Below are 27,389 nucleotides of genomic sequence, written 5' to 3'. Positions count from 1 at the left end.
TTTTTAGAAGAAAACTATATTCATTTCAAGAAAATGAAAACATTCTCAGAGGAAAAACTTAATTTAAGTCAAATCATACGCTTTTGTCGTGGAGCCTGATACGCAGAGCTTTCCTGCAACAGGTGTCCGCCCCTCTGCCAAGCGGACAGGACGCCCCCTCGTGGTCTCTCTTGACCCAGAGCCCTGTGGCTGGAATTTGCGTGAGAAGGTTCTTTTCCCAAGGCTGAAGGAAGGAGGGCGAGCGGAGGGGGACGGAGGGAGGGGCGGTCCCCAAGCCAGGAGCCAGGGATGCGGAAACCCGGGCGGGATGGTGGCTGAAATCACCCATCAGAATCTCGGTAACCAAATCCCACTGTGGCCAAAGGCAGGGCTCATTTGCAGCCCCCACTCCCCGAAGGTGTCATTCTTCACCCCCTCCTGTGACCCCCCCCGCAGAGGACACCCTTCCCACCCACCCACCAAAGGCTCTTACGAGACACGCAAACACGCGTGCCCCCCGCCAAACCCCGCCTGCCAGCCCACCCCTGCCACCCAGGGGCGGTCTGAGACGGGGGACCCCTTCTGAACCGGCAAACGGGAAGGGGCGGTCCTGCGCCCCGCGCCCCTGTACTTGGTCTGGGAGCCTGCCCGCGGCCGCCGGGCGCAGGGGCCTGGGAACGGAAAGCTGACGTGGGGTGGGGGCAGGCGGGGGCCGGGCTGGGCAGGAAGAAAGGAAGCGGCCAGAGGAGGCACAGACGGTGAATAAATAGAAACAGCTCCGCCGCGGGGCCGGCCCCTCGACGGCAGCTGGGGAGGGGGGGGGCTCGTGGGTTGGGGGGCGCAGCAGCCGCGCCCAGGGACGCGGAGCTCGGACACTGACCTGGTCACCCTTCCCGCCCGGGCGCGCGCTCTCACACACGCACGGACACGCACGCACACGCACGCACGCGCGGCCCCCGCGGGGCTCCCCCACCCCCTCAGAGCTCCGTGACGTGCACTGCAGGTGAGGGAAGGGGGCCGGGCCGGAGGCGCCGCAGGTGGCAGCGGCGGCACAGCAGGTGGCCCTCCAGGGGGTAGCAGCGGCGTCCGTCCTCCCCACTCAGCTGCAGCCCGCAGTCCTAGGGAAGAACACAGCCCCGACCCCGGAGTAAGCAAGGGGGGCACGGGAGGGCACAGGAGGGTAACGGGGCGGGGCGAAACTCTGGGGCCCGGTGCGACTTGCGAAGGACTTAGGCTTTGATTGGGTCGGGGGATCTGGAGCCCAGTGTCGGCCCCAGCCAACCGCAGATGCCTCTCAGACTTCCAAAGGAGGCAGTGACACCCCTCTGGAATCTGCTGGAATCCGCGGGAGGGCTGGGCCGTCCACGGGGCGGGGGGGGGGTATCAGCCCAGAATTGTGATGATGGCTTTTAGCAACAACCAACGCACTGCGCTAGGGTGGCTCGGTCGGTTGAGCCTCTGACTCTTGATTTTCGCTGAGGTTATGATCTCAGGGTGGTGAGATCGAGCCCGACATCTGCTCGTCCCTCTCCCTCTGCTCCCCAACCCCCTGCTCACTCTCTCTCCACAATAAATAAAATCTTAAAAACAACAGGGACGCCTGGGTGGCTCGGTTGGTTAAGCAGCTGCCTTCTGCTCAGGTCATGGTCCCAGGGTCCTGGGATGGTGTCCCACATCGGGCTCCTTGCTCAGCGGGGAGCCTGCTTCCCCCTCTGCCTCTGCCTGCCATTCTGTCTGCCTGTGCTCACTCTCTCTCCCTCTCTCTCTCTGATAAATAAATAAAATCTTTAAAAAAAAAAAAAAAACTGGTTATGTCTCCCAGGCAGTGCAGATAACTAGAAAAGAGAGAAGGGGACTCAGAGCTGAGCCGCAGAGGCTCCCACACCAAGCGGAAAGAGGAGGAAGACTCCAGCCAGAGGGATTTGAGGGGAAAATAAAAGGAAAGCTGAAAATAGATGGTCCCAAGGGCACAGTGAAGAGAGTCAGGGAGGGAGGGTCAGCGTGCAGAAAGCCACTGAGAGGTCAGGACAATGACAACTGAGAAGTGTCTCCTGGATCCCACCACATAGGGGTCATTGGTGACTGGGGGGAGGGAACGGGGGTCAGGTATCTGACCGCAGCACCCTAAGAGATGGAGGAGAAAAATCGGGAGAGATCCAGTACACAAGGAGTTGTGCTTTCTGTCCCGTGCCTTACCATTTGACCTCTACAGTATACTTTATAGGCGAACTGCGTCTGTTTAACAAGTTATGAGGTTCTTACTGGACCTCCCTAAATTTAGGCTGGCAGGAAGCGGAACGGGTAGCGTGGGGAGTGTGCTGTTAGGACTGGGGCAGGGCCGACTGCCCAGCTTCTTCCTTCTTCTGCCCCCCAGCCCAAGGAGACTCCTTCCATCACACTCTCCTCACATCCAGGGCTAACCTGCTTTGGCACTTGTGCCCCAAAGGCCCTGAGACCAACATCTGCTGTCCTGCTCCACACAAGTCACATCCCAGGAATCGCCCTGTCCTGCCATCAGGCCCTGCTGCTAACCGCCATATGCCGGAGAGGGACCAGGCAAGAGGGCCCCAACACCCTTGCTCCTGGCCGGGGGTCTCCCTGGGAGCAGTAGCCCTGAGGCTCTGGCTGCGTATCACCTGCCACTCGCCTTGTTCGTTGGCTCTCAGCATCGACCCTCCCTGTGCTTAGTGGTCCCAGCGGGATCCCATGGTCCTCAGGAAGCAGACCGGATCCCCTGGTACTGTCAGAGGGGACACCGAGGCCCTTCTGTAGACCATACCTCCTCCTGTTCCTCCTTCCCTGGTCCCCCAGCAGGATTCTAGTTCCCACTGGGTCACCCGCCCCAACCAAGGCCACCTGGGTCCAAGCAGACCCTTGATAGCTACTGAAGATTTCTCATAGACACACCCTCCTGCGTTGCACTGGGGCCCTAAACCCAACATGCTTTTCTCAGTTCTTCTCCTACCTCCATTCACTCATTCTTGGCCTCTCCATATGACTGCTTTGCCTCCATGCACCCCCTAAATGTTGGTGTTCCTTAGGCTATCCTGAACCCCCACTCCTGTCCCCACGGCTCTCCCTAGAAAACTTTGTTCACTCCCCTGGCTTCAGCTTCAAGTTCATGATGGGACTCAGGCATCCAGCCATGACAATAACAAGGACTGACTCTTCCATCCTACCTTTAACAATGAAAAACCAAGTCAAAGATAAGGAACACTGATTGTCAGACCTAGGATGACAGACAAGGGAGGTCAGTGATCTCTGAAAGAAGGCAGATTCGTGAGGTGAACCCTACAACTGCCCCAAGTTACTACCTGAAGAAACTGTCCAAGCTGCCCAAAGAGGGTCCACGGGTCTCCTTGCCCTGGGAATCTGGGGAGGCCAAGGCAATAAGAAACCACAGGGCAGAATATCAGAGAGGAGAGAGAGCCATGTGTGCCCACGACTCCCACATTCCTGCGCCTGCAGCCAGAGTCTTTGAACTCCAGTACGTCTAGCGGCCCCAAAGGACATCTCCACTCAGGTGTCCCCTATGTACTAAGAGAGCAACTCTCCCTTCCACCTCCCACCCTCGGTCTCTCCTGGGGTCCTAATGGACACCTCCTAAGCCCTAGACTGGCACATCCAGTCATGGCCCAAGTCCAGTCCCTTCTAAAGCACAACTCAGTGCTCTTCCCTGAACCCAGGACCACAGCCTCGACACCACCAGTCTCCGTCCTCCCCCACAGAACCCCAGCCCCACGCCCTCTTCCTCTACTCATCCTCTGCCTGGCACAGAGAACCCTTTTCGAAGTGCTCAGACCACTGTGTCATCCTTCTCGAGCATTCTCCACCTCGGGATAAGTCCACACGCCTCAGCTGTCACAGCCCTATGTCCCCCGCTCCTGCCAACTTCTCGTGACTCAAAACACAGGTGACTGTGTTAGTCACCTTCACCCATAAGCACGTTCTGCTTCCACTGCCTGGAAACCTCGCAGCCTCCTTGGATAACTCATTCATTCTGCAAACCTTAGCGCGGGCCTCAGTTTCTCCAGAATGCCTTCCCTGATTCTCCAAGGACTCCTACGCCCTCCGACAAGTCCCCCCGATGGCAATACTGACCCTATCCGAATACTGCCCGAGCCCTCACCGCTGCCCTGAGTGGAGACATCTGATTTTTACTCCCTGCACACCCCCTGTATCCCCCACACCGCACATCTTCAGTAAATATGTGACTGGAGAGCGCCTGGGTGGCTCAGTGGGTTAATCCTCTGCCTTCAGCTCAGGTCATGATCCCAGCGTCCTGGGATCGAGCCCCCGCATCAGGCTCTCCAGTCAGTGGGGAGCCTGCTTCCTCCTCTCTCTGCCTACTTGTGTCAAATAAATAAATAAAATCTTTTTAAAAAAATGTGACTGGATGGGAAACAGAGGCTGAGAACATATTGGGGAGAAGGGAGAGGGCACCCTGGGGAGGGCGGGGCAAAGGGGGCGGAACCATAGAGGAGAAGGCCAGCCCACAGAACCCGAGAGAAGAGGAGCTCCAGGTGAAGAGGGGGGCCACCAGCATTCGGGGTGCGGGGGGGCTGGGGGACTGTGCTCACCTCACAGTGATAACACTCCACGTGGTAGTCTCTGTCCATGGACACCACCCGGATGGTGGTCTCACAGCCCTGGAGGATGAGACAGGGTTTGCACGTGAACAGCGCCCCAGGGTTTGAGGGGCGCACGCCCACACAACATGGGCCAGCCTAGCAGACGTGTGTCCGCGCCCACGTGAGCCCTGACTCCTGTTTCCGTGGGCAGGACAGAGGCAGCGGGGACACACGTCCGGACATCCTGGTGCAGCTGTGCCCACAGCACACACACATGTCTGCGAGGGCAGTCACGGGCATCAGGGCGCACACACGCGTCCTTCTCTGTTCTTTGCCGTCAGGGAGGACCGTGGCCCAGCCTACTGCTCCCAACACAATGGCCCGGGACAGAACCAGCAGGCGTGGGAGCCACGAGGCCAAGAGAGCACTGCCCCACCCCAGGCTGCATCTTTCTCCGCCTGCTCTGCCCGCCACCCCAGGGCCTGCACAGCTAACAGACCCCGGGAGCCAGCCTTCCGTCACGGGCCATGGAGCCCAGGGCCACCATTCCTCTCTGACTCGTGTAGGGACGCCTGGGCACTTGTGGGCACAGCACAGCACACCCCTTGGCCCTGAGGGATGTGGGGCAGGGGCATCTGCTCATCCCTCCCAAGATTGGGGGCCAACCCCAGCGGAACCAGGCCAAGGCCAGGCTGGGCCAGGCACCTGGTCATCACCTGATGAGTGGCTCCTACCTGTGCAGGAAGGATAGGACGGGCACAGGAGGCACATTTTGGCGCAAAAACCCTGGAGGGATAAAGGAAACCAGAAGGGACCAGCTGGGAGTGGCCAAAGGCCAAGGGCACCAAGGCAGACCCACCCACAGCATCAGGACCCCTTTCCTTGTGCGGACACACTGAGCTGGGTGCGGCCTCTTTGGTGCCTTCTTGGCCTTTTATCTGGCTCCCCAATTCACGTCTGCCCCATCACCTCCTCCAGGATGGCTTCAGGTTCTCCCTACCCTCTCCCTCATGCTCCCTGGGAGTTCCCTGTCCCCTCATGTCCAGGTTTGGGCTTCCCCTTGCTAGGACCCCTGTGAAGCCTGGCTCCATACTGAGTCCCACGGATCTGCACAGGGCACCCACCCAGTGCAAGGCAATAGCTGGGGACCAGAGCTCAGAGGGCCGGGCCTGGAGCCCCAGCAGGGGACAACGGATTGGCTGCTCACATAGATACCTCGACAGGCAAGGAAAGGACAGCCACAGAGACTCCAAACCCCCACCCGGGGCAAAAGGGGCCTCTCTTGCCCCTGGGAGTGGAGGGACAGATGTGGGCGGGGCAACCAAGGAGGCCCACCCCCACTAGGAGGAGAGGGAACATGCAAGCAAGGGCAGGGAGAGGAAAGAGATGGGGAAAGAGAAGGCTGGTAGCGGGATCATCCCAGAGAGGGCTGGAGGCAGAGATCCAAGCCTTGCCCCGGCCACTGGGTGCACAAGGGGAAGCTGCAAGTGGCAAGGCCAAGAATGGAGGGACTATGCACAGGCCAGTTGGAAAACTGCTTCTGGGGTGGTAGGAGACACAGCAGGAGTCCCACCTGCCCCCCAGCGCTGGCTACTCACGTGTGATAGTCCCTGACACAGTAGATGTTGTTCTCCACGTCCACGGTGAAGGGCACCCCGTCCAGGCACTCGTTGCACACTGAGCACCGGAAACAGCCTGGGTGGTAGGACTTCCCAAGGGCCTGCAGGATCTGGGGGTGGGAGGCACTGAAGGGTCAGTGCAGACGGAAGGCTCAGCACAGCCCCCGGAAGAGGCTCCGGTTCTGAGCCCTTGGCAGGTCTGCAACAGGGCATGGGTGGGTCCTAAGACCACCCATGGTGGAGGGGCTCCAGGAGGCTGGGGGAGGGTCTCACCATCTCCATGATGAGGTGTCCACACACGCTACACTTGTCAGCTGTTTGCTGGAACCCGGAGTACTGAGAAGGGACAGAGGATCCAGAAAGTCCTGTGACGAAGGGGCCCTCGCTGCCCAGCCAGCACCTGCCTCCTGGCCCCAGGTCTCCACATGGAGCAGGAGGGTCACCTCCCCTGCTCTCACCCACGGTGGCCGGGACCCAGCTCAGACTCACCAGGAAGTCCTCCTGGCAGTAGACTTTCTCACCCACATTGTAGAACGCCTTCCCTCGAAGTCGTCTGCCTGCAAGGACAAGGATCGAGAAGGGGGTCCGTGGGCCACTGGAGCCCCGGGAGGCAGCCCCTGTTTCCATTTCTCAGGACTCTTCTCCGACAGATGAGAAGCAGATTATGGGCAAATTTTAACATTTCCCTTTAATATTAGGTTACTACTGTGCTAATAATAAATATTTTTTTAAAAAATTAAACAGAACACATTGACAAGATTATTGTAAGAGGGTGTCTAAGCAAATATATGAAGGGAGTGTTTTTCAAATGTAAACTGTTCGGGTTAATTTTATAAAAATACATTTGTTTCAGGGATGCCTGGGCAGTGCAGTTGTGGACTCCTGGGTTCGGCTCAGTTCGTGAGATCGAACCCCGTGTCAGGCTCCATGTTCAGCACAGTCTGCTTGAGAGTCTCTCTGCCCTTCCCCCCAGGTCTCTATCTTCGTTTCCGTCTCCCTCTTCCTCTCTAAAATAAATAAATAAATAAATAAATCTTGTAAAAATGTTTAAAAAAAAAACAAAACAGATTCTTAGTGGGACTGAGAGCAGATGTTCCAGAATGCACTGCCATCATCTGTGAACGTCAGGACAACTCTCACCAGGTAAGAAGGCCCTAGTGAAAGAGGGGTCCTTGTCAAAGCAGGGACCCCAGCAGACCTGGCAATGCCATTAGAGGCATCCCATCAGAGTCGGGAGGAAGACCACAGTGCCTGACCAGTAACAGGAGAGAGCCTCTTCCCCTGATAAAGGGCACCTGCGAGAAACCGTCAGCAGACACCAGACATCAGGGTCGAACATGACATGCTCTTCCCCTGGGGATTCAGCACTGGACTGGAGGCCCAAGCAGTGCAATAAGGCAAGGGAAAAAAAAAAATTTTTAAATTAGGGGCACCTGGGTGGCTCAGTGGGTTATGGCCTCTGCCTTCAGCTCAGGTCATGATCTCAGGGTGCTGGGATCAAGCCCTGCATCGGGCTCTCTGCCCAGCAGGGAGCCTGCTTCTCCCTCTCTCTGCCTGCCTCTCTGCCTACTTGTGATCTCTGTTTGTCAAATAAATAAATTAATAATAATAATAATAATAAAATAAAAATAAAAATTTTAAAAATAAGAAATTGGAAAGGAAAAAGTAAAACTATCTTTAATCAGGATGATATTATTATGTTACGCAGAAAATTGTAAGGAATCGACTCAAAAAGACCCTACTAGAGGACATCTGGGTGGCCCAGTCGGTTAAGTGTCCGTCTCCCTTCAGCTCAGGTCATGATCCTGGGATTCTGGGATCGAGTCCCCGCACTGGGCTCCTTGTTCAGCGTAGAACCTGCTTCTCCCACTGCTTGTGCTCGCTCTCCCTCTCTCTCTCTGACAAACAAATAAAATCTTAAAAAACAAAAAACCCTACTAGAACAAATAAATGAGTTTATCAGACAGGTGGTCAGAAGCTGAAAACCAACTATCTTTGTATATTCGGCTAACAAATGACTGGAAAATGAACTCATAATTTTTAAAACTGCATTCATAATAGCACTCCCTAAACCCTGCAAAATACTGAGGGGGGACATTTAATAAAACCCTCACCATGCCACACCAGACTTGGCTGAGAGAAATCTCGGAAGCTCTCTGTAAAGAGCGTGCTGTACCACTGTGGGAGGGCCACTCCCCGCTGGGGCCCTCACATTTCTGCCCACCTTACAGGGGACTGGCAGCGTTCATTCTGAATTGCCTCCCCAGGGGCATTTGTGAAACACACTGCTTAGAAGCCAGACAGCTTCTTGCCCTCTGCAGTAGAAAGCAGGTGTGTCTGCTGTCCAGTGCAATACCCATAATGTGCTCCTCAGAAGCAAGGGTCTGAGAGCTTTGCTGAAAGCCCATTATAAAACATCGGGTTCCCTCAGTTCAGGGTTCCCTAGCCTTGACGTAGACCCACTCCCTGTGCAACACCGATATAGGCCTCGAGGGCATACGCAGAAGGATTTAAACGTGAAGCTCATCCCATCTGTGGGGCTGTGAGCCTCTGTCTTCAGTCAGCATCAGCCCAACAGCAGCCAATGAACGTGTCAGCTTGCAAGTGGGGAGAAAAATCTCAGTCCCTGACAATCTTCATGGCTTCGGATGTTCTGCTATCATTCTCCCCCAGCTGACCCAGACATGCAATGCCCCTCAATCAAGATCCCAGCACTGCTACTAGTTTTGTGGAAACTGACATGCCGATTCTATTCCGTGTGTTTTTCTTCTTTCAAACCCTTGTGCTGAGGTCTGACTTCCAGTTCTAAAATTTATATAAAGACACAAAGAACCTAGGATAATAGCCCAATAATCGTTCAAAAGATCAACAGGGCTGGAAGACTGACACTACCTATCTTAAGACTTCAAGTCATCAGGACAGCATAACGCGGGGGTTAGGAAAGACAGAAAAATCCGCAAAACAGAACAGAGTGCAAAAATAGTCCCATAAATATTTCAGTAAACACACACGTGGGAAAGCGAAGTCTTTTCAGCACACAGTGCTGTGACAACTGGAGGGAAAAAATGAAATATGGAACAAAAATGAAACTCAATTCCTAACCTCACACTATACACAAAAGTATAGTATGAGGGGGGCATCTGGGTGGCTTAGTCAGGTAAACACCTGACTTCGGCTCAGGTCATGATCTTGGGGGGTCCTTTTTTTTTTTTTAAGATTTTATTAATTTATTTGACAGAGAGAGAGAGATCACAAGCAGGCAGGCAGAGAGAGAGGAGGAAGCAGGCTCCCTGCTGAGCAGAGAGCCCGATGTGGGGCTCGATCCCAGGACCCTGAGATCATGACCTGAGCTGAAGGCAGAGGCTTAGCCCTCTGAGCCACCCAGGTACCCTGGAGTCTTTTTTTTTTTTAAATTAAAGATTTTATTTATTTATTTGACAGGAAATCACAAGTAGGCAGAGAGGCAGGCAGAGAGAGAGAGAAGCAGGCTCCCCGAGGAGCAGAGAGCCCGAATCGGAGCTTGATCCCAGTACCCTGAGGTCATGACCTGAGCCGAAGGCAATGGCTTAACCCACTGAGCCACCCAGACGCCCCATGATCTTGGGGTCTTGAGAACGAGCCCCATGCCAGGCTCCCTGCTCAGCAGAGTCTGCTTCTCCTTCTCCCTCTGCCACATCCTCCTCCCCAGCTCTCTCTCTCTCACACACACTCTTGCTCTCAAATGAATAAATAAAATCTTAAAAAAAAAGGTTCAGTTGGTTAAGCATCTGCCTTCAGCTCAAGTCATGATTCCAGGGTCCTAGGTTCAAGCCCCATATCAGGCTCCTAGCTCAGTGAGGAGCCTGCTTCTCCCTCTGCCTGCCACTCCCCTTATTTGTGCACTCTCTCTCACAAATGAATAAATAAAATCTTTTTAAAATAAATAAAAAAGAAGAAAATAGGGGCACGCCTGGGTGGCTCAGTCGGTTGTGTCCGACTCTTAATCTCAGCTCAGGTCTTTCTTTCAGGGTCATGAGTTCAACCCCCACACTGGGCTCCATGTTGGGTCTGGAGCCTACTTAAAAAAAAAAAAATACTCTGAGAAAATATTCACAAAACATACATCTGGAAAGAACTTGTACTCGGGATATACATATTCTTACAACTAAGTAATAAAAGACTTAAAGTAATTTTCAATTCAAAAGCTGAGCCAAAGACCTGAACAGACTTCATAAAGGAAGATATAAATGGCCAAGAAGCAGACAAAGAGCTCCTCAACCTTATTAGTCATAGGGAAACGCAAATTAAAACCATAAGATATCACTTCACATCCATCAGAATGGCTAAAATTAAAAAGACAAAAATACCAATTGTTGGCAAACCATGTAGAATAACCAAGTCTCTAACATTTCTAGTGGGAGTATGAAAATGGCACAACCCCCTGGAAAACGCTGGCAGTCTCTTATGAAGTTAAACATACACTTAGCCTCTGACCCAGAAATTCCACTCCTTGGAATTTACCCGAGAGAGAAATGAAAACATTTGTCCACAAATGACCTGTACGGGAATGTTCACAGCACAATCTATCAGTGTGTGAATATACCACAAGTTACACATACAAGAAAATCCTACTCAGCAGTAGAAAGGAGTGAGCTACTAATATGTGGGTTAGGGGCGCCTGGCTGGCGACTCTTGATCTTGGGGTTGTAAGTTTGAGCCCCATGTTGGGTGTAGAGATTACTTCAAAATAAAATAGAATCTAGAGGGGCGCCTGGGTGGCTCTGCCTTCAGCTCAGATCCTGATTCCAGGGTCCTTCTCCCTCTCCCTCTGCCTGCTGCTCCCCCTAATTGTGCTGTCTGTCCAATAAATAAATAAAATCTTTAAAATAAACAAATAAATAAAATCTTTGAAAAATGACACAGAGGTGGGGGGGCACCTGGGTGGCTCAATCAGTTAAGCGTCTGCCTTTAGCTCAGGTCATGATCCCAGGCTCCTGAGATAGAGTCCTGCATAGGGCTCCCTGCTCAATGGAGAGTCTGCTTCTCCCTCTCCCTCTGCCTGCCACTCTGCCTACTTGTGCTCTATCTCTCTGTCAAATAAATAAAATCTTTAGAAAAAAAAAAAGACACAGGAATTTTTAATAATTAAATGTTTAGCAAAAAAAAAAAAAAAAGTCAGCCATAAAATAGTATATAATATATGACTTCATTTATATGAAGTTCTAGAAGAGAAAAAACTAATCTGTGGTGGTAGAAATCCGAACACTGATCGGGCAGCTGTGATGGGAAACACTGGGCATCAGCTAAAAAGGGGCAAGATTAGAGTTTCCAGGGTGTTCAAATTTCTCTGTATCCTTGTTAGGGGTGTGAGATACATAAAAGTACATATGAATCCAAAGTCTTTGAACTACACACTTTAGATCTGTAAATGGAACCCAGTTCCACACACACACAAAGATAAACTGGAAACCTCTCGTGCCAGAGTAAAGAAGTGCTCCAAGACCGATGGAGCCTTGCCAAAAGGGCACACAGACCAACTCAAAGGAACCACTTCTGGCCAAATCTGAGCATCAAAGAGAGTAAGGGCTGTATTGCAAAACATGGTGTGTGTGAATAAAAGTCCATGAGTAAAAAATTGCTCGTAAAAGAAAAACAATTTTCCCTCTCTTCAAGTTTAAAACTTCCCTTACTAAAGTTTTAAAATACTCCTTGGAGGGGCGCCTGGGTGGCTCAATGGGTTAAAACCTCTGCCTTCGGCTCAGGTCATGATCTCAGGGTCCTGGGATAGAGCCCCACATCGGGCTCTCTGCTCAGCAGGGAGCCTGCTTCCCCGCCTACTTGTGATCTCTCTCTCTGTCCAATAAATAAATAAAATCTTAAAAAATAAATAAATTAAATAAAATGCTCCTTGGGGAAATCCCCCTCCACACAGACCTCACCCGATTCCCACGGACACACTTCCACAATCAAAAATGATGCAAACATGGGAAGAGACAAGGTATCACGACCAGGAGTGTGGAGAAAAATAAATAATTGAAGTAGGACTTCAAAGACATCAGATATTAGGATTATCAGATACAGAATATGTGTATTTAACATGCTTGCAAAATAAAAACAGATGTCCAAAACCCGAGACTACAAAGACTTCTTGGACAGAATTTAAAAGCGATAACTAAAAACAAAGATAAATTGGACTTCCCTAAGAATCGCTCTTCAGCAGAAGATGTCATTAAGAAGGTAATAAAGCAAAAATAGGTTAGGAAGGGGCACCTGGGTGGCTCAGTGGGTTAAGCCTCTGCCTTCACCTCAGGTCATGATCTCAGGGTCCTGGGATCGAGCCCAGCATCGGGCTCTCTGCTCAGCGGGGAGCCTGCTTCCCCCTCTCTCTGCTTGCCTTTCTGCCTACTTGTGATCCCTCTCTGTCAAATAAATAAGTGAAATCTTTAAAAAAGAAAAAAAAGGATAGGTTAGGAAAAGAATTTACAACACATATCCAACACAGAACTCAGTATCCAAGACATGTATAGAACTCCTACAAATCAATAAAAGTCAAACGACCCAATTTAGAAATGGGCAGAAGACTTCAACACTCATTTTACAAACAAAGGCATTCAAATGGCCAACAGACATGAAAAGGTATATGAGTCTTCACTACTCAACAGAGAAATTCACATTAAAGTCTCATTAAAATACCACTCCAGGGGCGCAGGGGTGGCTCAGAGGGTTGGGCCTCTGCCTTTGGCTCAGGTCATGATCTCAGGGTCCTGGGATCGAGCCCCGCATCGGGCTCTCTGCTCAGCATGGATCCTGCTTCCCCTCCCCCCTCCGCCTGCCTCTCTGCCTGTTTGTGAACTCTCTCTGTCAAATAAAAAAATTAAATAAAATAGGGGCGCCTGGGTGGCTCAGCGGGTTAAAGCCTCTGCCTTCGGCCCAGGTCATGATCCCAGGACCCTGGGATCGAGCCCCGCATCGGGCTCTCTGCTCAGTGCAGAGCCTGCTTCTCTCTCTCTCTCTGCCTGCCTCTCTGCCTACTTGTGGTCTCTGTCAAATAAATAAATAAAATCTTTTAAAAAAAAAAATTAAATAAAATAAATTAAATTAAATAAAATACCACGCCACCCTCACTAGAATGGCTGAAGACTGGTGACGCTACATGCTGGCAGGAATAAGGAAAAACTGGAATTCTAATACATTGCCAATGGGATAAAAAATTGCTTCGTCTACTATGGTAAACTGCTTAGCAGCATATATTACCGTAACTCCAGGACCCAGAAACTCCACTGCTAGAAAAATAAGTATAGGACCGGTTGGCTGGCTCAGTCAGTAGAGCATGTGGCTCTTGATCTCAGGGTTGTGAGTTCAAGCCCCATGGGGGACGCCTGGGTGGCTCAGTTGGTTGGACGACTGCCTTCGGCTCAGGGCGTGATCCTGGAGTCCCGGGATCGAGTCCCGCATCAGGCTCCCAGCTCCATGGGGAGTCTGCTTCGCTCTCTGACCTTCTCCTCGCTCATGCTCTCTCACTGTCTCTCTCTCTCAAATAAATAAATAAAATCTTTAAAAAAATAAAAAAATAAAATAAAATAAAATCTTTGAAAGAAAGAGAAAGGAAGGAAGGAAGGAAGGGAGGGAGGGAGGGAAAGAAAAAATATAAAGATCCATCCATGGACATAGACACAATACGACAGTTTTATTTATAATCACCAAATTATGGGAACAGCTTAAAAGTCACGTGCTGATGCCTGGAAGGGGCATAAGGTAATCTTCTGGAGTGATGGAAATGTTCTACACTTGACCTGAATGGTGATTACACGGGTACACAGACAGGTACGAATGTATCAAGCTGTAATGCACTCAAGATTAATATGTTTTACACTCTTCATGTATTTTCAATCTTGATAAAAAGCAAGACACTATCAAAGTTGAGGCAGATTTGGGGCGCCTGGGTGGCTCAGTGGGTTAAAGCCTCTGTCTTCGGCTCAGGTCGTGATCCCAGAGTCCTGGGATCGAGCCTTGCATCAGGCTCTCTGTTCAGCAGAGAGCCTGCTTCCCTTCCTCTCTCTCTGCCTGCCTCTCTTCCTACTTGTGATCTCTCTCTCTGTATCAAATAAATAAATAAAATCTTTTAAAAAAAAAAGTTGAGGCAGATTTGAAAAAAGGACCAAAGAAGATTTCTAGAAATTAAAAAAAAAAAAAAAATCCAATCAATGAAATGAAAAACTCAAACAAAGAGTTCAACAGGAGAATTAACACAGCTGAAGAGAAAAAAATGAGTGATGGATTCTAGCTTCCAAAAGATGGATCTAAGGAAATTAAACAGAATGGGAGACAGAAATGGATGATATGAGAGGAAGAAATTAAGAGACACAATAGAGGGCACCTGGCTGGCTCAGTCGGTTAAGCATCTGCCTTCAGCTCCCTGCATTGGGTTCCCTGCTTTCCCTCTGCGCCCCCCCACCCCCACTCCTCAAGCTGGCTCTCTTTCAAATAAATACACAAAATCTTTAAAAATGGGACACTTGGGTGGCTCAGTTGGTTAAGCGTCTGCCTTCAGCTCAGGTCATGATCCCAGCCAGGATCCTAGGATCAAGTCCCACATCAGGCTCTTTGCTCAGCAGAGTGTCTGATTCTCCCTCTGCCTGCCGCCCACTCTCTCTCTCTCTCTCTCTCTCTCTGACAAACAAATAAATAAAATCTTTAAAAAAAAAAAAAAAGACACCATAGAATGAGAAAGTCTAATATTCCTCATTTGAATTCTAGAAGTAAATAATAGAGAGAATGGGAGAGAAGCAATTTTTGAAAATGAAATAGCTGAGATTTTCCCCAAATTGATAAAAGACCTGAATCTTCAGGAACACCTGGGTGGCTCAGACAGTTAAGCATCTGCCTTTGGCTCAGGTCATAATCTCAGGATCCTGGGATCGAGCCCCAAGTCAGGCTCCCTGCTCAGTGGGGAGTCTGCTTCTCCCTCTTCCTCTGCCTCTCTCCCTCTATCCATCTCCCCCACTCATGCCCCCCCAAATACATACATACGTACATACCTGAATCTTCAGATCTGGAAGTCAAAATGAATCCCAAACAGGACAAATAAAAGAAAACCCACACTTACACACATCAGAGTTAAACTATAAAAGAACACTTTAAATTATCAGTACTTTTTTTTCTAATTGATATGTGAAAGTATTTTAAATATCCTAGAAAAATAATCCTTGGAAGGTATGCATGTTTTACACCACATGCTTCATGGTATCTTCTTGGTGTTTTGTTTTGTTTTTTTAAGATTTTATTTATTTATTTGACGGACAGAGATCACAAGTAGGCAGAGAGAGAGAGGAGAAAGCAGGCTCCCTGCTGAGCAGAGAGCCCGATTCGGGGCTCGATCCCAGGACCCTGTGATCATGACCTGAGCTGAAGCCCGATTCGGGGCTCGATCCCAGGACCCTGTGATCATGACCTGAGCTGAAGGCAGAGGCTTTACCCCACTGAGCCACCCAGGCACCCAGCTTCATGGTATCTTTCAATGAACAGGGTTTTTTCATTCTGTATAGTCAAATTTGTCAATTCCTCCCTTTACATTTGGCTCTTTTCTATGAAAAAAAAAAAAAAAAGAAAGAAAAACAAAAACCTCCTTACCAGAAGACTAGTAAAGATAAGCTACATTTTCTTAAAACTTTCAAGTTTTTCTTTATACATTTAAGTCTCTGATCCAGCTGGATTTGATTTGATTTTTTCAGATGGATCACCAACTTTCCCAAAACCATCGACAATGCCATCTATATCACCTATCAAGTGTTCACACAGATATGGGTCTGTTTCTGGACTCGCCATTCGGTTCCACTGGTCTGTCTATCCCTGCACCAATACCATATGAAATTAATCAATATCAGTGCCTGGATAGCTCAGTTGGTTAAGCAACCACCTTCAACTCAAGTCATGATCCTGGAGTCCAAGGATCAAATCGCAAGTCAGGCTCCCTAATTGGTGGGGAGCCTGCTTCTCCCTCTGATTCTCTCCCTTCTCATGCTCTCCCTCTCTTGATTACTCTCTCTCTCTCTCAAATAAATAAATAAAATCTTAAAAAAGAAAGAAATGAATCAATGACAATACATACTGAGACCTGACAGTGGAAGTTTCCCTGACTTGCTCTTTTTCAAAATCATCTTGACTATTAGCCTTTTTGCACTTCCATTTGAATTTTAGAATTAGCTTGTCAAATTCATGGAAACCTGGTTAACTGTAATTGCAATGCATTACAGATCAATTTGGAAAAAAACCAACATCTCTACACTATTGAATATACCCATCCATGAATATATTTTATTTTTCTTGTCTTACTGCAATGACCAGGACCTCTAGTACAATGCTGAATTGAAGACATGACTGCAGGTAGCTTTGTCTGTTCCTCATTTAAAGGTCCATTTTTCTCTAATTTCACCACTGAGTATGATGTTTGCATAAGATTTTTTTAAAAGATTTTATTTATTTATTTATTTATTTATTTATTTATTATTTATTTGACAAAGAAAGATCACAAGTAGGCAGAGAGGCAGGCAGACAAAGAGAGGGAAGCAGGCTCCCAGCTGAGCAGAGAGCCCGATGTGGGGTTCGATCCCAAGACCCGGAGATCATGACCTGAGCCAAGGGCAGAGGCTTAACCCACTGAGCCACCCACGTGCCCCTGCATAGATTTTTAGTAAACAACTTTTGTTAGGTTTAGAAAGTTCCCTTTTATTCCTAGTTTGCTAAGGATTTGCATCATGAATCAATGTTGGATTTTACCAATTACTTTTTCTATACCTAGTGAGATGAATGTCCAGCTTTTCTCCTTTAATTTATTAACAAGGTGAATTACATTAATGAATTTTTTTAAAGTAGGCTCTACACTCAGTGTGGGGCTTAAACTAATGACCTTGAGATCAAGAATCACACCCTCCAGGTGCCTGGATGGCTTAGTCAATTAGGCATCCACCTTCAGCTCAGGTAATGATTCCAGGGTCCTAGGATTAAGCCCTGCATCAGGCTCCCTGCTCAATAGGAGTCTGCTTCTTCCTCTTCCTCCCCCTCTCATTCTCTCTCTTACTTCCTCTCTCTTACTCAAATAAGTAAAATCTTTAAAAAAAAAAAAAAAAAGAGTTGCATGCTCTATTGACTGAACCAACCAGGTGCCCCTAAGTTAATGAATTTTTTAATGTGACTCCACCCTAGTATTCTTCAAATAAACTCACCTTGAACATAATGTATTATCTTGATTATACACTGGTGAATTCAGTTCTAGAGGAAATAAGAGGGGAATAAAATAAATAGTACCAAAAAAAAAGAAATTCCCAGAACTGAGGGGGTAAACATCCAGTCCAAGAGGGCTCTGTGTGTGCCCAGCACAACCACAATGGTTAAAACCCTATAACAAACATAAATAAAATGTCCCAAGTCAGGCTGCTGCTGTCTTGTACAAGTTCACAAGCACCGCTGCATTGCATCTACGTAAATGGTGCCCCCTGGAACCGTGCAGTACATGGCCGTTTCCAGACACCATTATAGCTGGGTTTTGTGCAACACGGCATTCTTCCTCCCCAGAGCTCCTCAACGGAAAACCTGGATCACACACACACACACACACACACACACACACACACACACACACGTGAATCCGGATGGCATCAAAATGTAGCAGCAACAGCGGCTGCTGGAAAATAAAACCATGACTTCAAAATGCTGAGTGAGGGGTGCCTGGCTGGCTCCATCCTCGAGGAGTAGGAATCTTGATCTCAGGGTTGTAGGCTCAAGCCCCATGTTGGATATAGAAATTACTTAAAAATAAAATCTTAAAAAAAAAAACAAAAAAAAAACGCTGAGTGAAAATCGCTTCAAATTTGGAAATCTGTTCCCAATCTAGAAAGTATGAGGGTAGAATAAAGGCGTTTTAGACACAGCAGAATTCAGAACAGGCCTCCCAGGTGCCTTTTCTTAGGTAACCATAGAAAATCTTGGTAGGCAATGTTTCACAGCTTTGATTCCTTGCTTCTCCTCCAAGTTTTTCAGTCTCCAACCTTACCTCAGACAATCTGGTTCACTTAAGGGAAACCCAAATTCACTCCCATTATCCATGGATGGGCTTGATTAGCATAAAGACAACTACTTTTCTCTTACTAAGGTCTTACTCAGACTCAGGCCTGTCAGTCAATCAGTCATAGCCCTCCCCATCACCCAAGAATTCGGTTCAGGAATGGATGTGTGAGATGCTCTGGCCAATGACATACAAGGAGATATTTGCTATGTGCTTGCTTGCTTGCTTGCTTGCTTTTTTTTTTTTTTTTTTTTTTAAGATTTTATTTATTTGCCAGCAAGAGAGAGCACACAAGCAAAGCAAGGGGAGGGGCAGGCAGAGGGAGAAGCAGGCTCCCTGCTGAGCAAGGAGCCTAATGTGAGACTCGATCCCAGGACCCCAGGATCATGAGCTGAGCTGAAGGCAGATGCTTAATGAACTGAACCACTCAGGCATCCCTGCTATGTGCTTTCTGAAAAAGAAGTTTCTAAAACCATGACCAGAAGAGATGCCCCCTCCTCCTCCAGATTAGTGGGGTGCCAATGGAGGTCTCAAGCTGCCTAAGACATTTCACCACCATAACAGAAGTTGCCCCAAGGAAAAAAGCCAAACCCACAGGAAACCCAGCGAAGCTACTCACAGGGCTTGAGCCACCAGATCAATCCCAACCTGAAGCTAGCCCTATTGAGCCAAAAAATATTCTTTGAGTTTAAGCCTCCTTAGCAGCTTCTCTGTCATCCCCAGCTAAAAAAACTTCCAGAAAATAGTGGATTCAATGCAGAGTATACATGGGAAGACACGGAATGGGGAATCTACAGGGGTCCAGAGGGCAACCAACTCAGACAGACAAGCCTCCCCATGGAAATTCAGTAGGATGCCTTATATAATGGAGCCTCCAGGGGAGATGTAATCACCGTATAATTCTAGGCTCTGCAGTACATTTTTAAACAGTCAAAGTAACATAAACCTGGTTTACTGACTTAACTGCAGTGTCTGATGGGAGTACACTGAGAAAACGGAAGGAAGAAAAACGGACAGATACTATGCTATCTGTCATAGCAAAAGTAAGGCTAAAAAGAACAGATCCCTGCTTGCGTTAAATAAATAAATAAATAAATAAAATCTTTAAAATTAAAAAAAAAAAAAAAGGACAGTGTATGCTTGTTACAGATACGAAGGTGTCTACTAGATTCTAAAAATTGCTAAAATAAACACCATGGGGAATGGGACCAGGAGTGGAAAGGTGACTGGTTTTTTGCTCTTGCAAAAATAGCTTCTCAGTACTAGCTACTTAACACTGTGCATGTATTACACCTCTATAAAATAAAATATTAAAATGCTTTGTATAAATAAATGAGAGACATTTGCTTGGGGGCTAAGCCTGAAGGAACGGTAGGAGAATTCAGAGGGCGGCTTTATTAGGTTGGTTGGATGATAGCCATTTTTTTTTTCCCTTTTTGAACTTTGTCTTGGTTAAATTTTAACATTTATAGTTTATACTGTGTGTCAAATTGGGAGAAAAAATATATGGCAGGAAAAGAAATTTCAGCCCCACACCCAGGCAGCCAGGAGACATCAATAGCCTGGCATGGGAGGGAGGCCCCAAGGCCAAGGTGGGGGGCAGGGCTGGTGGTGGGGGGCTGCAGCTTTCCTGCTGTCAGCAAAAGGCTCTCCTCCCTGGTTCCACACCTCACCCCCCAACTCCCTCCTGGCAGATCTCCCAGGGGCCTGGGCCTCCCCAACAGGCCAGGCCCGGAGGTAAAGGGGTTACAACTCAGCCTCCTCCACACCTCACTGGGGCCAGGGCTGGACGGTCCACATGCAGGGGAGTCAGGCGCCAGGGGGCCCGTGGCACAGGAGGGCTGAGGAAGAGGTCACCTACCACAGGAGTCACAGGTGAAGCAGTCCGTGTGATACAAGCTGCCCATTGCCTGGCAAGCCTGCCTTGCTCCGTAGATGCCCAGCCCACACTTGATGCAAATGCCTGTGGAAAGAGAGGCAGGAGAGAGCCGAGGTTAGCACCGGGACCGTCCTGATGCTGCCCGACCTCGGGTGAATGAACTTCCCAAGGCCTCCGTCGCTCAGTTATTAATGGCTGACGTGGGAACCATACGGAGCATCCCATCTGGGCCTCCTCAGACAACGTTGGGGTTGTCTGAGGATTCGAAGAGGCAAGCAGAGAAACTGGCCCCGAGTCAGGGCTCCCCAACACCGTCCTTGCCAGTAAGATGTTAATGACACGCCGGATGCTGGGGTGGCCCAGTCGCTTCAGTGTCTGACTCCTGGTTTGGGTTCAGGTGGAGATGCGAGATCGAGCGCCACCTTGGGCTCCAGGCTCGGTGCAGAGACGGCTGGAGATTCTCCCTCTGCCTCTGCCCCTCCCCCCCCAACTCGCAAGCGCACATGCGCTGCCGCTCTCTCAAGAAACAATCTTTAAAAAAATATTAATGACAAATATATATATAATGACATTTTTTTTAATAAACAGACTTTATTTATTTATTTATTTGGGAGAGAGAAAGGGAGCACTAGCAGCGGAGAGGGGAACAGCAGAGGGAAAGGGAGAAGCAGGCCCCCTGCTCAGCAGGGGGCCCGTGGCGGGCTCGATCCCAGGACCCTGAGATCATGGGGGATCTGAAGGCGAATGCTTCACCGACTGAGCCACCTAGGCGCCCCTGTTAATGACGTGTTTATACCAGAAAGTCATTCTAAGCCCCCTCACCAGTGACCTGTTCATGGACTGAGAAAATCCTTTCTGCCATCTCTGGGCCAGAAAGAATAAAGCCCACGTGGGCACAAGGAGGGAGGGCAGGGTGGCTGAGCCTCCCCAGCCACGCTTTCCTCCTCTGGAGCAGAAGGGGCGTCTGTTCCCTTGTTCAGCCAGCACGTGGACACTGCTAGGCTGCCACATGTCCCACTGCGGAGGTCCTAGAGATTCCGCCATGCACCAAGGAAGTCCCCAATCTCGAGGAGCCTCTGGGCCCACAGAGGGGGGTCAGTCGACAACAGGCAAATAAGTGCTGTGGAGGAAAATATGGCTGGCTAAGTACCTATCAGTGTGCATGTCTTAAACAGGATGATGAAAGAGAAGACCCCAGTGCCAGGGTGACATCTGAGCTAAGTCTAGAAGAAAGTGGGGAGGAAGGTGCCGTGCAGGCATCTGGGATCACTGGGTGGAATCAGGGACGACCCCCAGCAGGACAGCACCCAGCAGACGGTTAAGGGGAGGTAAGGAAAAGGGTGACCAGCAATGCCAGGGACCCAGGGGTGGGGGGGCAGCCCAGAAGCCCCCTTCAGTTACCCAGGGTCCCCATACCCCTCAGGGCAGGAACATGGGCTCCACTAGACCTCTGGACCCTCTGTCTGCTGGCTGCTCCAGGACATGCTGCCCTCCCCCTCTCCCTCCTGCCTTCTCCCAGATCTCACTCATCAGCATTTAACCCTGGTGGAGCATCACCCCCATCAGCACCACCACAGGTCAAGAAAGCTCAGTCCACACTCAGCCGGTTCCTGAAACTGCAGACTGCCAGGCTTCCCGTCCTGATCCTGCTATCGAGGTGGGCCAGCTCCTCCTTTTCTGTTTCCAGGATCTGACCCACACCCACATCTCCCGTCCCAGCCCTAGTGGGAGCGCCCTGCACGGTGCTGGGCCTCCCATGCCTCAGCCTCCCCAGGGGAGGGAAGGCCAGCTCTGATGCCCTCAAAACCAGGCAGGCACTCCAAGGCAGCGGATGGGGACCCAGGTGAATGGAGAACAGGCTGTGGATGGCTACTGGGTGGGAACGCAGGCCCAGAGCTGCTAAAGGGGCCAAATTTTCAAAAGAAGCTAGAAATCTACATTTGTATGTGACATCTTTCCACACTGAAGTGAATTACTAACTTACATGTTTTGAAAATGCAGATATCAAACACACTAGGCCCTCAGGTTTCCACACACAGCCATTCCTGGGCTCCCTGGGGTCCTACCCACAGCAACGCCTCACCCCTCCTGAGGGCTCCAGGTGCTCTGCCCCAGCCCAGACCTCTCTCCTGAGCCATGGATCCACCTCCCAGCTGGCCCCAGACCTCCATGGAGCCGGTGGATTTCCCGTAAAACCGGTCTCGCCTCTGAGTCCCCACTGGGGAAACAGCACTGGCGAGTGGCTGGGTTTCGGGGTGGCATCCAGGTGTCCCCTCCCCTTGTCATCCCTGACGCTGAATCTCAGCTCCTCTGCTGCCTAATTTCCACTTCATTCCCTCCTCTCACTGCCACTAGCCTGATTCAATACCAATTCTTATCCAAAGGCCATTTCAAAAGACCTGGCCCTCCCACAAACTGCCGCTAGACTCCTCTTTCTAAAGTGAAAATGACCCACCACTTCCCCTTACTCTTGTCCATCAAGCTTGAACACCTGACCTTGTTCCTCTCCTAAGTGACCAGAATCCACAGTGAAGAGTGAAAGTCAGTTGCCCGTGGGAAGCAGGACAGGAGGCGGGGAAAGAGGGGACGCTAATGACTTTGAACGATTTGTTTTTACTTCTGTTTGCTTTGTTTTCTAAATATGTGCTTGCATCACTTTACTAAAAAGACACTGAAGAAAGAGAACCAGGAGCACGGAGTCCACACAAAATTCAGGGGGTACAGCATTTTGGACTCCGCCTCTGGGATGGAACAGGGAGAGGCCAAGGCCTGGCAAACAGGCTGGGCTGGGGCGTCACAGGGTCCTCCTGTGCGAGAGTCGGCTCAGTCCTGTGATGGGGGGACAGACAGCAGAGGGGCAACGGCAGGCGGGTGAGCAAAGGCGATGCTGAGCAGATGCTGGGATGGGAAGAGGTGGGAGTGCCAGAGAGTCTGCGACCAAACTGGGGTGGGTGGGCTTCTTCCTTACCTCTCTCCTTTTCTTTCATTTTCCTTTCTTTTCTTTATCACGGAAGACACTTCTGTATACTTATTAACCAAAGTAAAAGGGCCAGTGGAAAGAGGAAAGCCAAAGATGGAGGAGGTGGGCGTTGGAGGCGAAATGACCATGGTCCTCAGACCTAGACGTGGACTTGACACCCTGAGGATAACAGTCAGCCTCCAACTGCTGACCTCAATTTTTGCAGCCAAGTCGAAAGCGAGCCCAGGAACCAGAGGGACAGGAAGGTTGTTGAGGGAATCAGAGGGAACAGACCAAGGCTTAGGAAGATGCATGGTGCCCAGAAGATCACAGGGGTTCAAGACCATCACCCCACCCCACCCCTTATAGCAGCAAAAAAAGGGTGCCGTGGCGTGGACTCGGAGTCAGGGTTCTGCAGGGCAGAGGGGGTCCAGAGGAACCCGAGGTATACTAGTTGAGACCAGGTGGTAGTGAGCACTGAAGACCGCCAGAACGATGCAAAAACAGGGTGTGGCCCTGGAAGGAGGGGGCTCGAGAGAAGGGGAGAGAAGTCACCAAAGTTAGAAGTTCTGGAGGGGAAAGAAAAAAAAAGGTTCCGGAAGCCTGAGGCTATTGGCTGGCTAAGGGCAGAGGAACTTGGTGAGGAGAGATGGGAGCAGTTCCAAAGATGTCAGTGAACGGAGAGAGGGACCAGGAGGTCAGCAAGTGTCAGAGCCAAGGAGGAGGGCAGATGGCACAGAAAGGAACAAGCACACTGAGGTTGTGGAATATTGGACATCCCTTGGAGCTCATGCTACATGCCGACTTCCTTTTGCAGAACTTCGCATTATTCGAGCTCAATTGTATGAAACTGCTACTTTTTACAGCTCCAAGAACTCAAATTTGTTAGCGCTAAGTTATCAGCAATATGTATGCAGCAGTATGCAGTAGCTGCCCATATTTTTATAAATTAGGAAAATGTTACCTGGATCTGGCTTCTCTTGGGGGAAAAAAAGATCTACCATCCCTCACCTCCCACTCCTCAGTGGCTCGGTGGCCCCTTTAGAAAGGATGACCCACCAGCTTCAGCCCTTCCTTCCCTCTTCCACTACGAGCTTGGGGCCGGCCACCTCAGCTTCACACAAAGACCCCGCCAGCAGCTGCCCTGGGCCCTGTAGTGCAGCGGCACAGGAGACAAGCAGTCCTGCCGGCAGAGAGCACTGGAGTCGTCCCCTTTAGAACACCACCGCACCTTTGGGTCCTGCCATCTGCCTGGCAGGAGAGGTAACAGCTACCTAACCCATCTCTGCGCTCCCAAGGCCACCAGACGACAGCCGCAAGACCTACCTACCAAACCACACATTTCTCACCCCAACGCTCCCAGATGAGCCTGCAACCCTCCCGCGGGAGCCCCCTCGCAAAGGCAAACCGACCCTGTGGCGCAGACACTCCCCTGAACACCTGAGCCCTCCCTGGCTGCAGCCCCGGGCGCAGAGTGGAACAATGCCCATTCTCGCTCGCCTCCCTTGGCCCGCATTCTTCTGTCTGCCTGGAATGCCCCCATCTAGCCTGTCACATACAGCTTCCTCCTCCCTCAAGATCCAGTTCCGGGCGGTCCTGAGCTGCTGGCTGGAATGAAGGCACGAAAGATAGAAGAAACCCACGGACAGCCTAGGTCCCGCTCGGTCTGATAACCACTCCCACCCCCGCCAAAGCCAGGTGCCTCAGTCTTCCCGCTTACTTATCAGTAAGGGGGGGAGGGATCTCGAACCTAAAGAAGAGACCTACGAGCTATCCAAAAAACTAGGTAGGCAGGGAGCGGCCAGGGTCAGACTGGGAAATTCAGGCTGTCAGACACTGGTGGCTTTGCAAACGCAGCGCAGCAGGATTCCCTTTGGAAACAGCCCATACACGCAGCACAGCCCAGAGCGAGGACAGCCCAGTGTGACCGGCTTGGTCCCCTTACACCTCGGGGTAAGGGCTTCCCCTCCCTCACACACTCTGCCCCCAGTCACTGCCATCACCAAAGCTTCGGGTCAGGAGGGTCTGGTAGTACCTGGCTCAGCCCACCTCCCTGCTCCTGTCCACTCCCCACACTGCTGGGAGCTACGGGAACACCAGTACCGCGGGCTCCTACACCGCCAGGGCTGCCAGGCCGGTCGGTCACAAAGCACCGCGAGCAGAGGCAAGCGCTGAGGATGAAGAAATGATCCGAAAACGGCTTATTCCGCCTACTGATCTGACTTAACTCTCCAAGTGAAGAACAGTGAGGCCATCAACTCACTTTGCCAGAACCCCTTCCCCGGCCGGAGATCCACGGGCGAAGTCGCTGCTCTAAGTAAACCTCGGACCCCGCGGGTCGCACTCACACCCCCTGTTGTCCAGCACCGTCCCCCCGGGAGCCACGCTTCTCCCGGCGCGGCGCACCCCGACGACCGCGGGGGGCTCAGGACCGCGCGGCCGAGCTTGCTCACCGAAGTAGTCCCGCGCGGTGCGCGCCTCCAGCGCCCGCTCCAGCTCGCGGGTCAGCGCCTCCAGCCGCCGCTCCGCCGCGCTCGGGCCGCCCTCTCGGGCCGCGGGCAGAGGCAGCGAAGGCAGAGGGAAGGGGGCCGGCCCCGCGGGCTCCGGGGAGCGAGCCGGCGCGGGGCCGGCGGCGGGCAGCAGCAGGTCGGCGTAGGCGCCGGCCGAGCCGCGGGAGCCGAGACTGGACACGCTGGAGCGGGCGCTGCCCACCGACGGCGGCCCGGGGCCGGGGCGCGGGTCTGAGCGGCCGGAGCGCGGGCTACCGTGGCGCTGGTCGTAGCCCAGGCTGATGCCGCTGGAGCGGGCGCTGCCGCTGCCGCCGCCGCCGCCGTCGGAGCCCGCCAGGCTGGCCCGCGGGCTGCTCGCGGGCTGCGCGCTGAGCTCGGGGGCCGCCGCGCGCCGCGGGCCTCGCTCCCCACGGCTCAGTCCGTCCGCCCCGGCCTCGGGGCCGCCGCCGCCGCCCTTCCCTCTGCGGCCCAGCGCCTGCGCCGCCTCGTCTCCCAGCCCGGGCCGCGGCCCCCGCCGACCCCGGCCTGGAGAGTCGCCACCCGGCTCCAGCTCCCGCAGGGCCAGCCCGGCCAGGAGCAGGGCCGCCTCGTCCGCGGCCGCCCGGGAGCGCTGCATGGCCCGGCCCGCCGGCCCTGGCGCGTCACCTCCGCCTCCGCTTCCCGCCGCCGCTCCGGCCGCGCCGCCGCATCGTCCGCCCCAAGCCCGGAGCCCGCCCCGGGACCCCTGGGCGCGGGGCGGGGCGGGGCCGGCGCCGGGCAGGGGTCGCTCGGCCGGCCACGCGCGGTCCGGGGGCCGCGGCGCTCCGCTGAGTGGCGCGCGCGGCGGAGGAATGCGCGCTCCAAGGCGCCGGGCCGCGCCCCCTCCTCCCGGCGGGCGCGCTAGGGGCGGAGGGACTCCTTTGTGGGGGCAGGAATGCGAGGAAGGAGACGGCGCTGCGGCCTTTGGAATGCTGGGGGAGTGGCGGCGGCGGCGGCGGCGGAGCGGCGGGGGCCGCTCTTGCCCGGACCTTGGAGGGGCGCAGAGGCCGGGCCGGGACGCCGGGGCGTGCAGCCGGGAGCTGGCGGCGGGGGCCGGAGCGGCGGCTGTGGCGCCGCGGACAGAGGCGGGCGCGGCCGGGCGCCGGGGCCGTCGGGCCTCTGGAAAGGCCCGGGATTCCCACGGGCTGAGCTGGAGGCGGCTCCCCCAGCCCCCGGCCGGAGTAAGAAATACGAGCAGTCGACAAACGGTTCCCACATCCTCCCATCTTACTAACTAGCGCCGCCAGCGTTTCGGGCGCGGGGCCGGCCTAGTTCAGCTCAGGCCAGAAGTGGTGCTCCCGCTTCAGGACCCAGGAGGACACTGCGCGTCTGGTGCAGATGCGCCCCCCAGGACCTCGAGTGACCCCTCGACCACCACCACCTCCCCCCGCCCCAGCCCGTCTGAGAGCCATGTGGGTGCGCATCGGTCTGCAGGGATGGCGGTGGTGGTGCCCGGACTGCCTGGTGGGGAAGGGGCAGAGGGCTGGAAGCTGGGGTTGGTTGGCGACTGGTTCTCCCGCTTGGTCGCTGTGCGCAGGCCCTCAAGGCCAGGCCAGGCCGGAAGCAGGCCTCAGGCTACGCCAAACCAGCGGACCGGTGAGCCCCAGATGTGGTCACCCCGACAGGCAGTCAGGAAGAGCTGCGAGGATACCCCCTTTTTCCAGCACCTGCCTTCGGCGGCTTGGGTGAGGCACCAAGGAAGCTCCAGAAAGCACTTACCCTCCCCCAGGTATTGGGACACCACGGTGGGGCCTTGGGGACCACACTGGGAGAGAGGGGAGGCAGGGAGGTAACTAGGGCTTTGTCCCCCCAAA

At 52.3% G+C, this 27,389-nt stretch overlaps 1 protein-coding gene across 2 annotated transcripts; it reads right to left on the bottom strand.

The window, feature by feature from the left end:
* On the bottom strand, positions 1-26,227 carry LOC122911527 (WT1 interacting protein). Of its 2 annotated transcripts, none has more exons than XM_044256293.1 (8): positions 25,501-26,227; positions 20,071-20,172; positions 6,659-6,726; positions 6,443-6,505; positions 6,149-6,279; positions 5,285-5,336; positions 4,560-4,628; positions 1-1,097 (listed from the first exon to the last, which is right to left on the bottom strand). In XM_044256293.1, exons 1-8 carry the CDS (start codon positions 26,171-26,173, stop codon positions 957-959), a joined length of 1,299 nt encoding a protein of 432 aa, XP_044112228.1. In that variant the 5' UTR covers positions 26,174-26,227; the 3' UTR covers positions 1-956. The 2 variants fall into 2 exon arrangements, 1 of the variants encoding a protein (XP_044112228.1); XR_006385481.1 differs by having other exon boundaries at positions 1,075-1,097; positions 6,149-6,295.
* Positions 26,228-27,389: the final 1,162 nt, after the last annotated feature.

Source organism: Neovison vison, chromosome 7 (genome assembly GCF_020171115.1).
Source record: "Neovison vison isolate M4711 chromosome 7, ASM_NN_V1, whole genome shotgun sequence".
Taxonomy (NCBI): domain Eukaryota; kingdom Metazoa; phylum Chordata; class Mammalia; order Carnivora; family Mustelidae; genus Neogale; species Neogale vison.
Note: the sequence above shows the minus strand (reverse complement) of the source record. Positions and strands in the feature narration are given on the sequence as shown.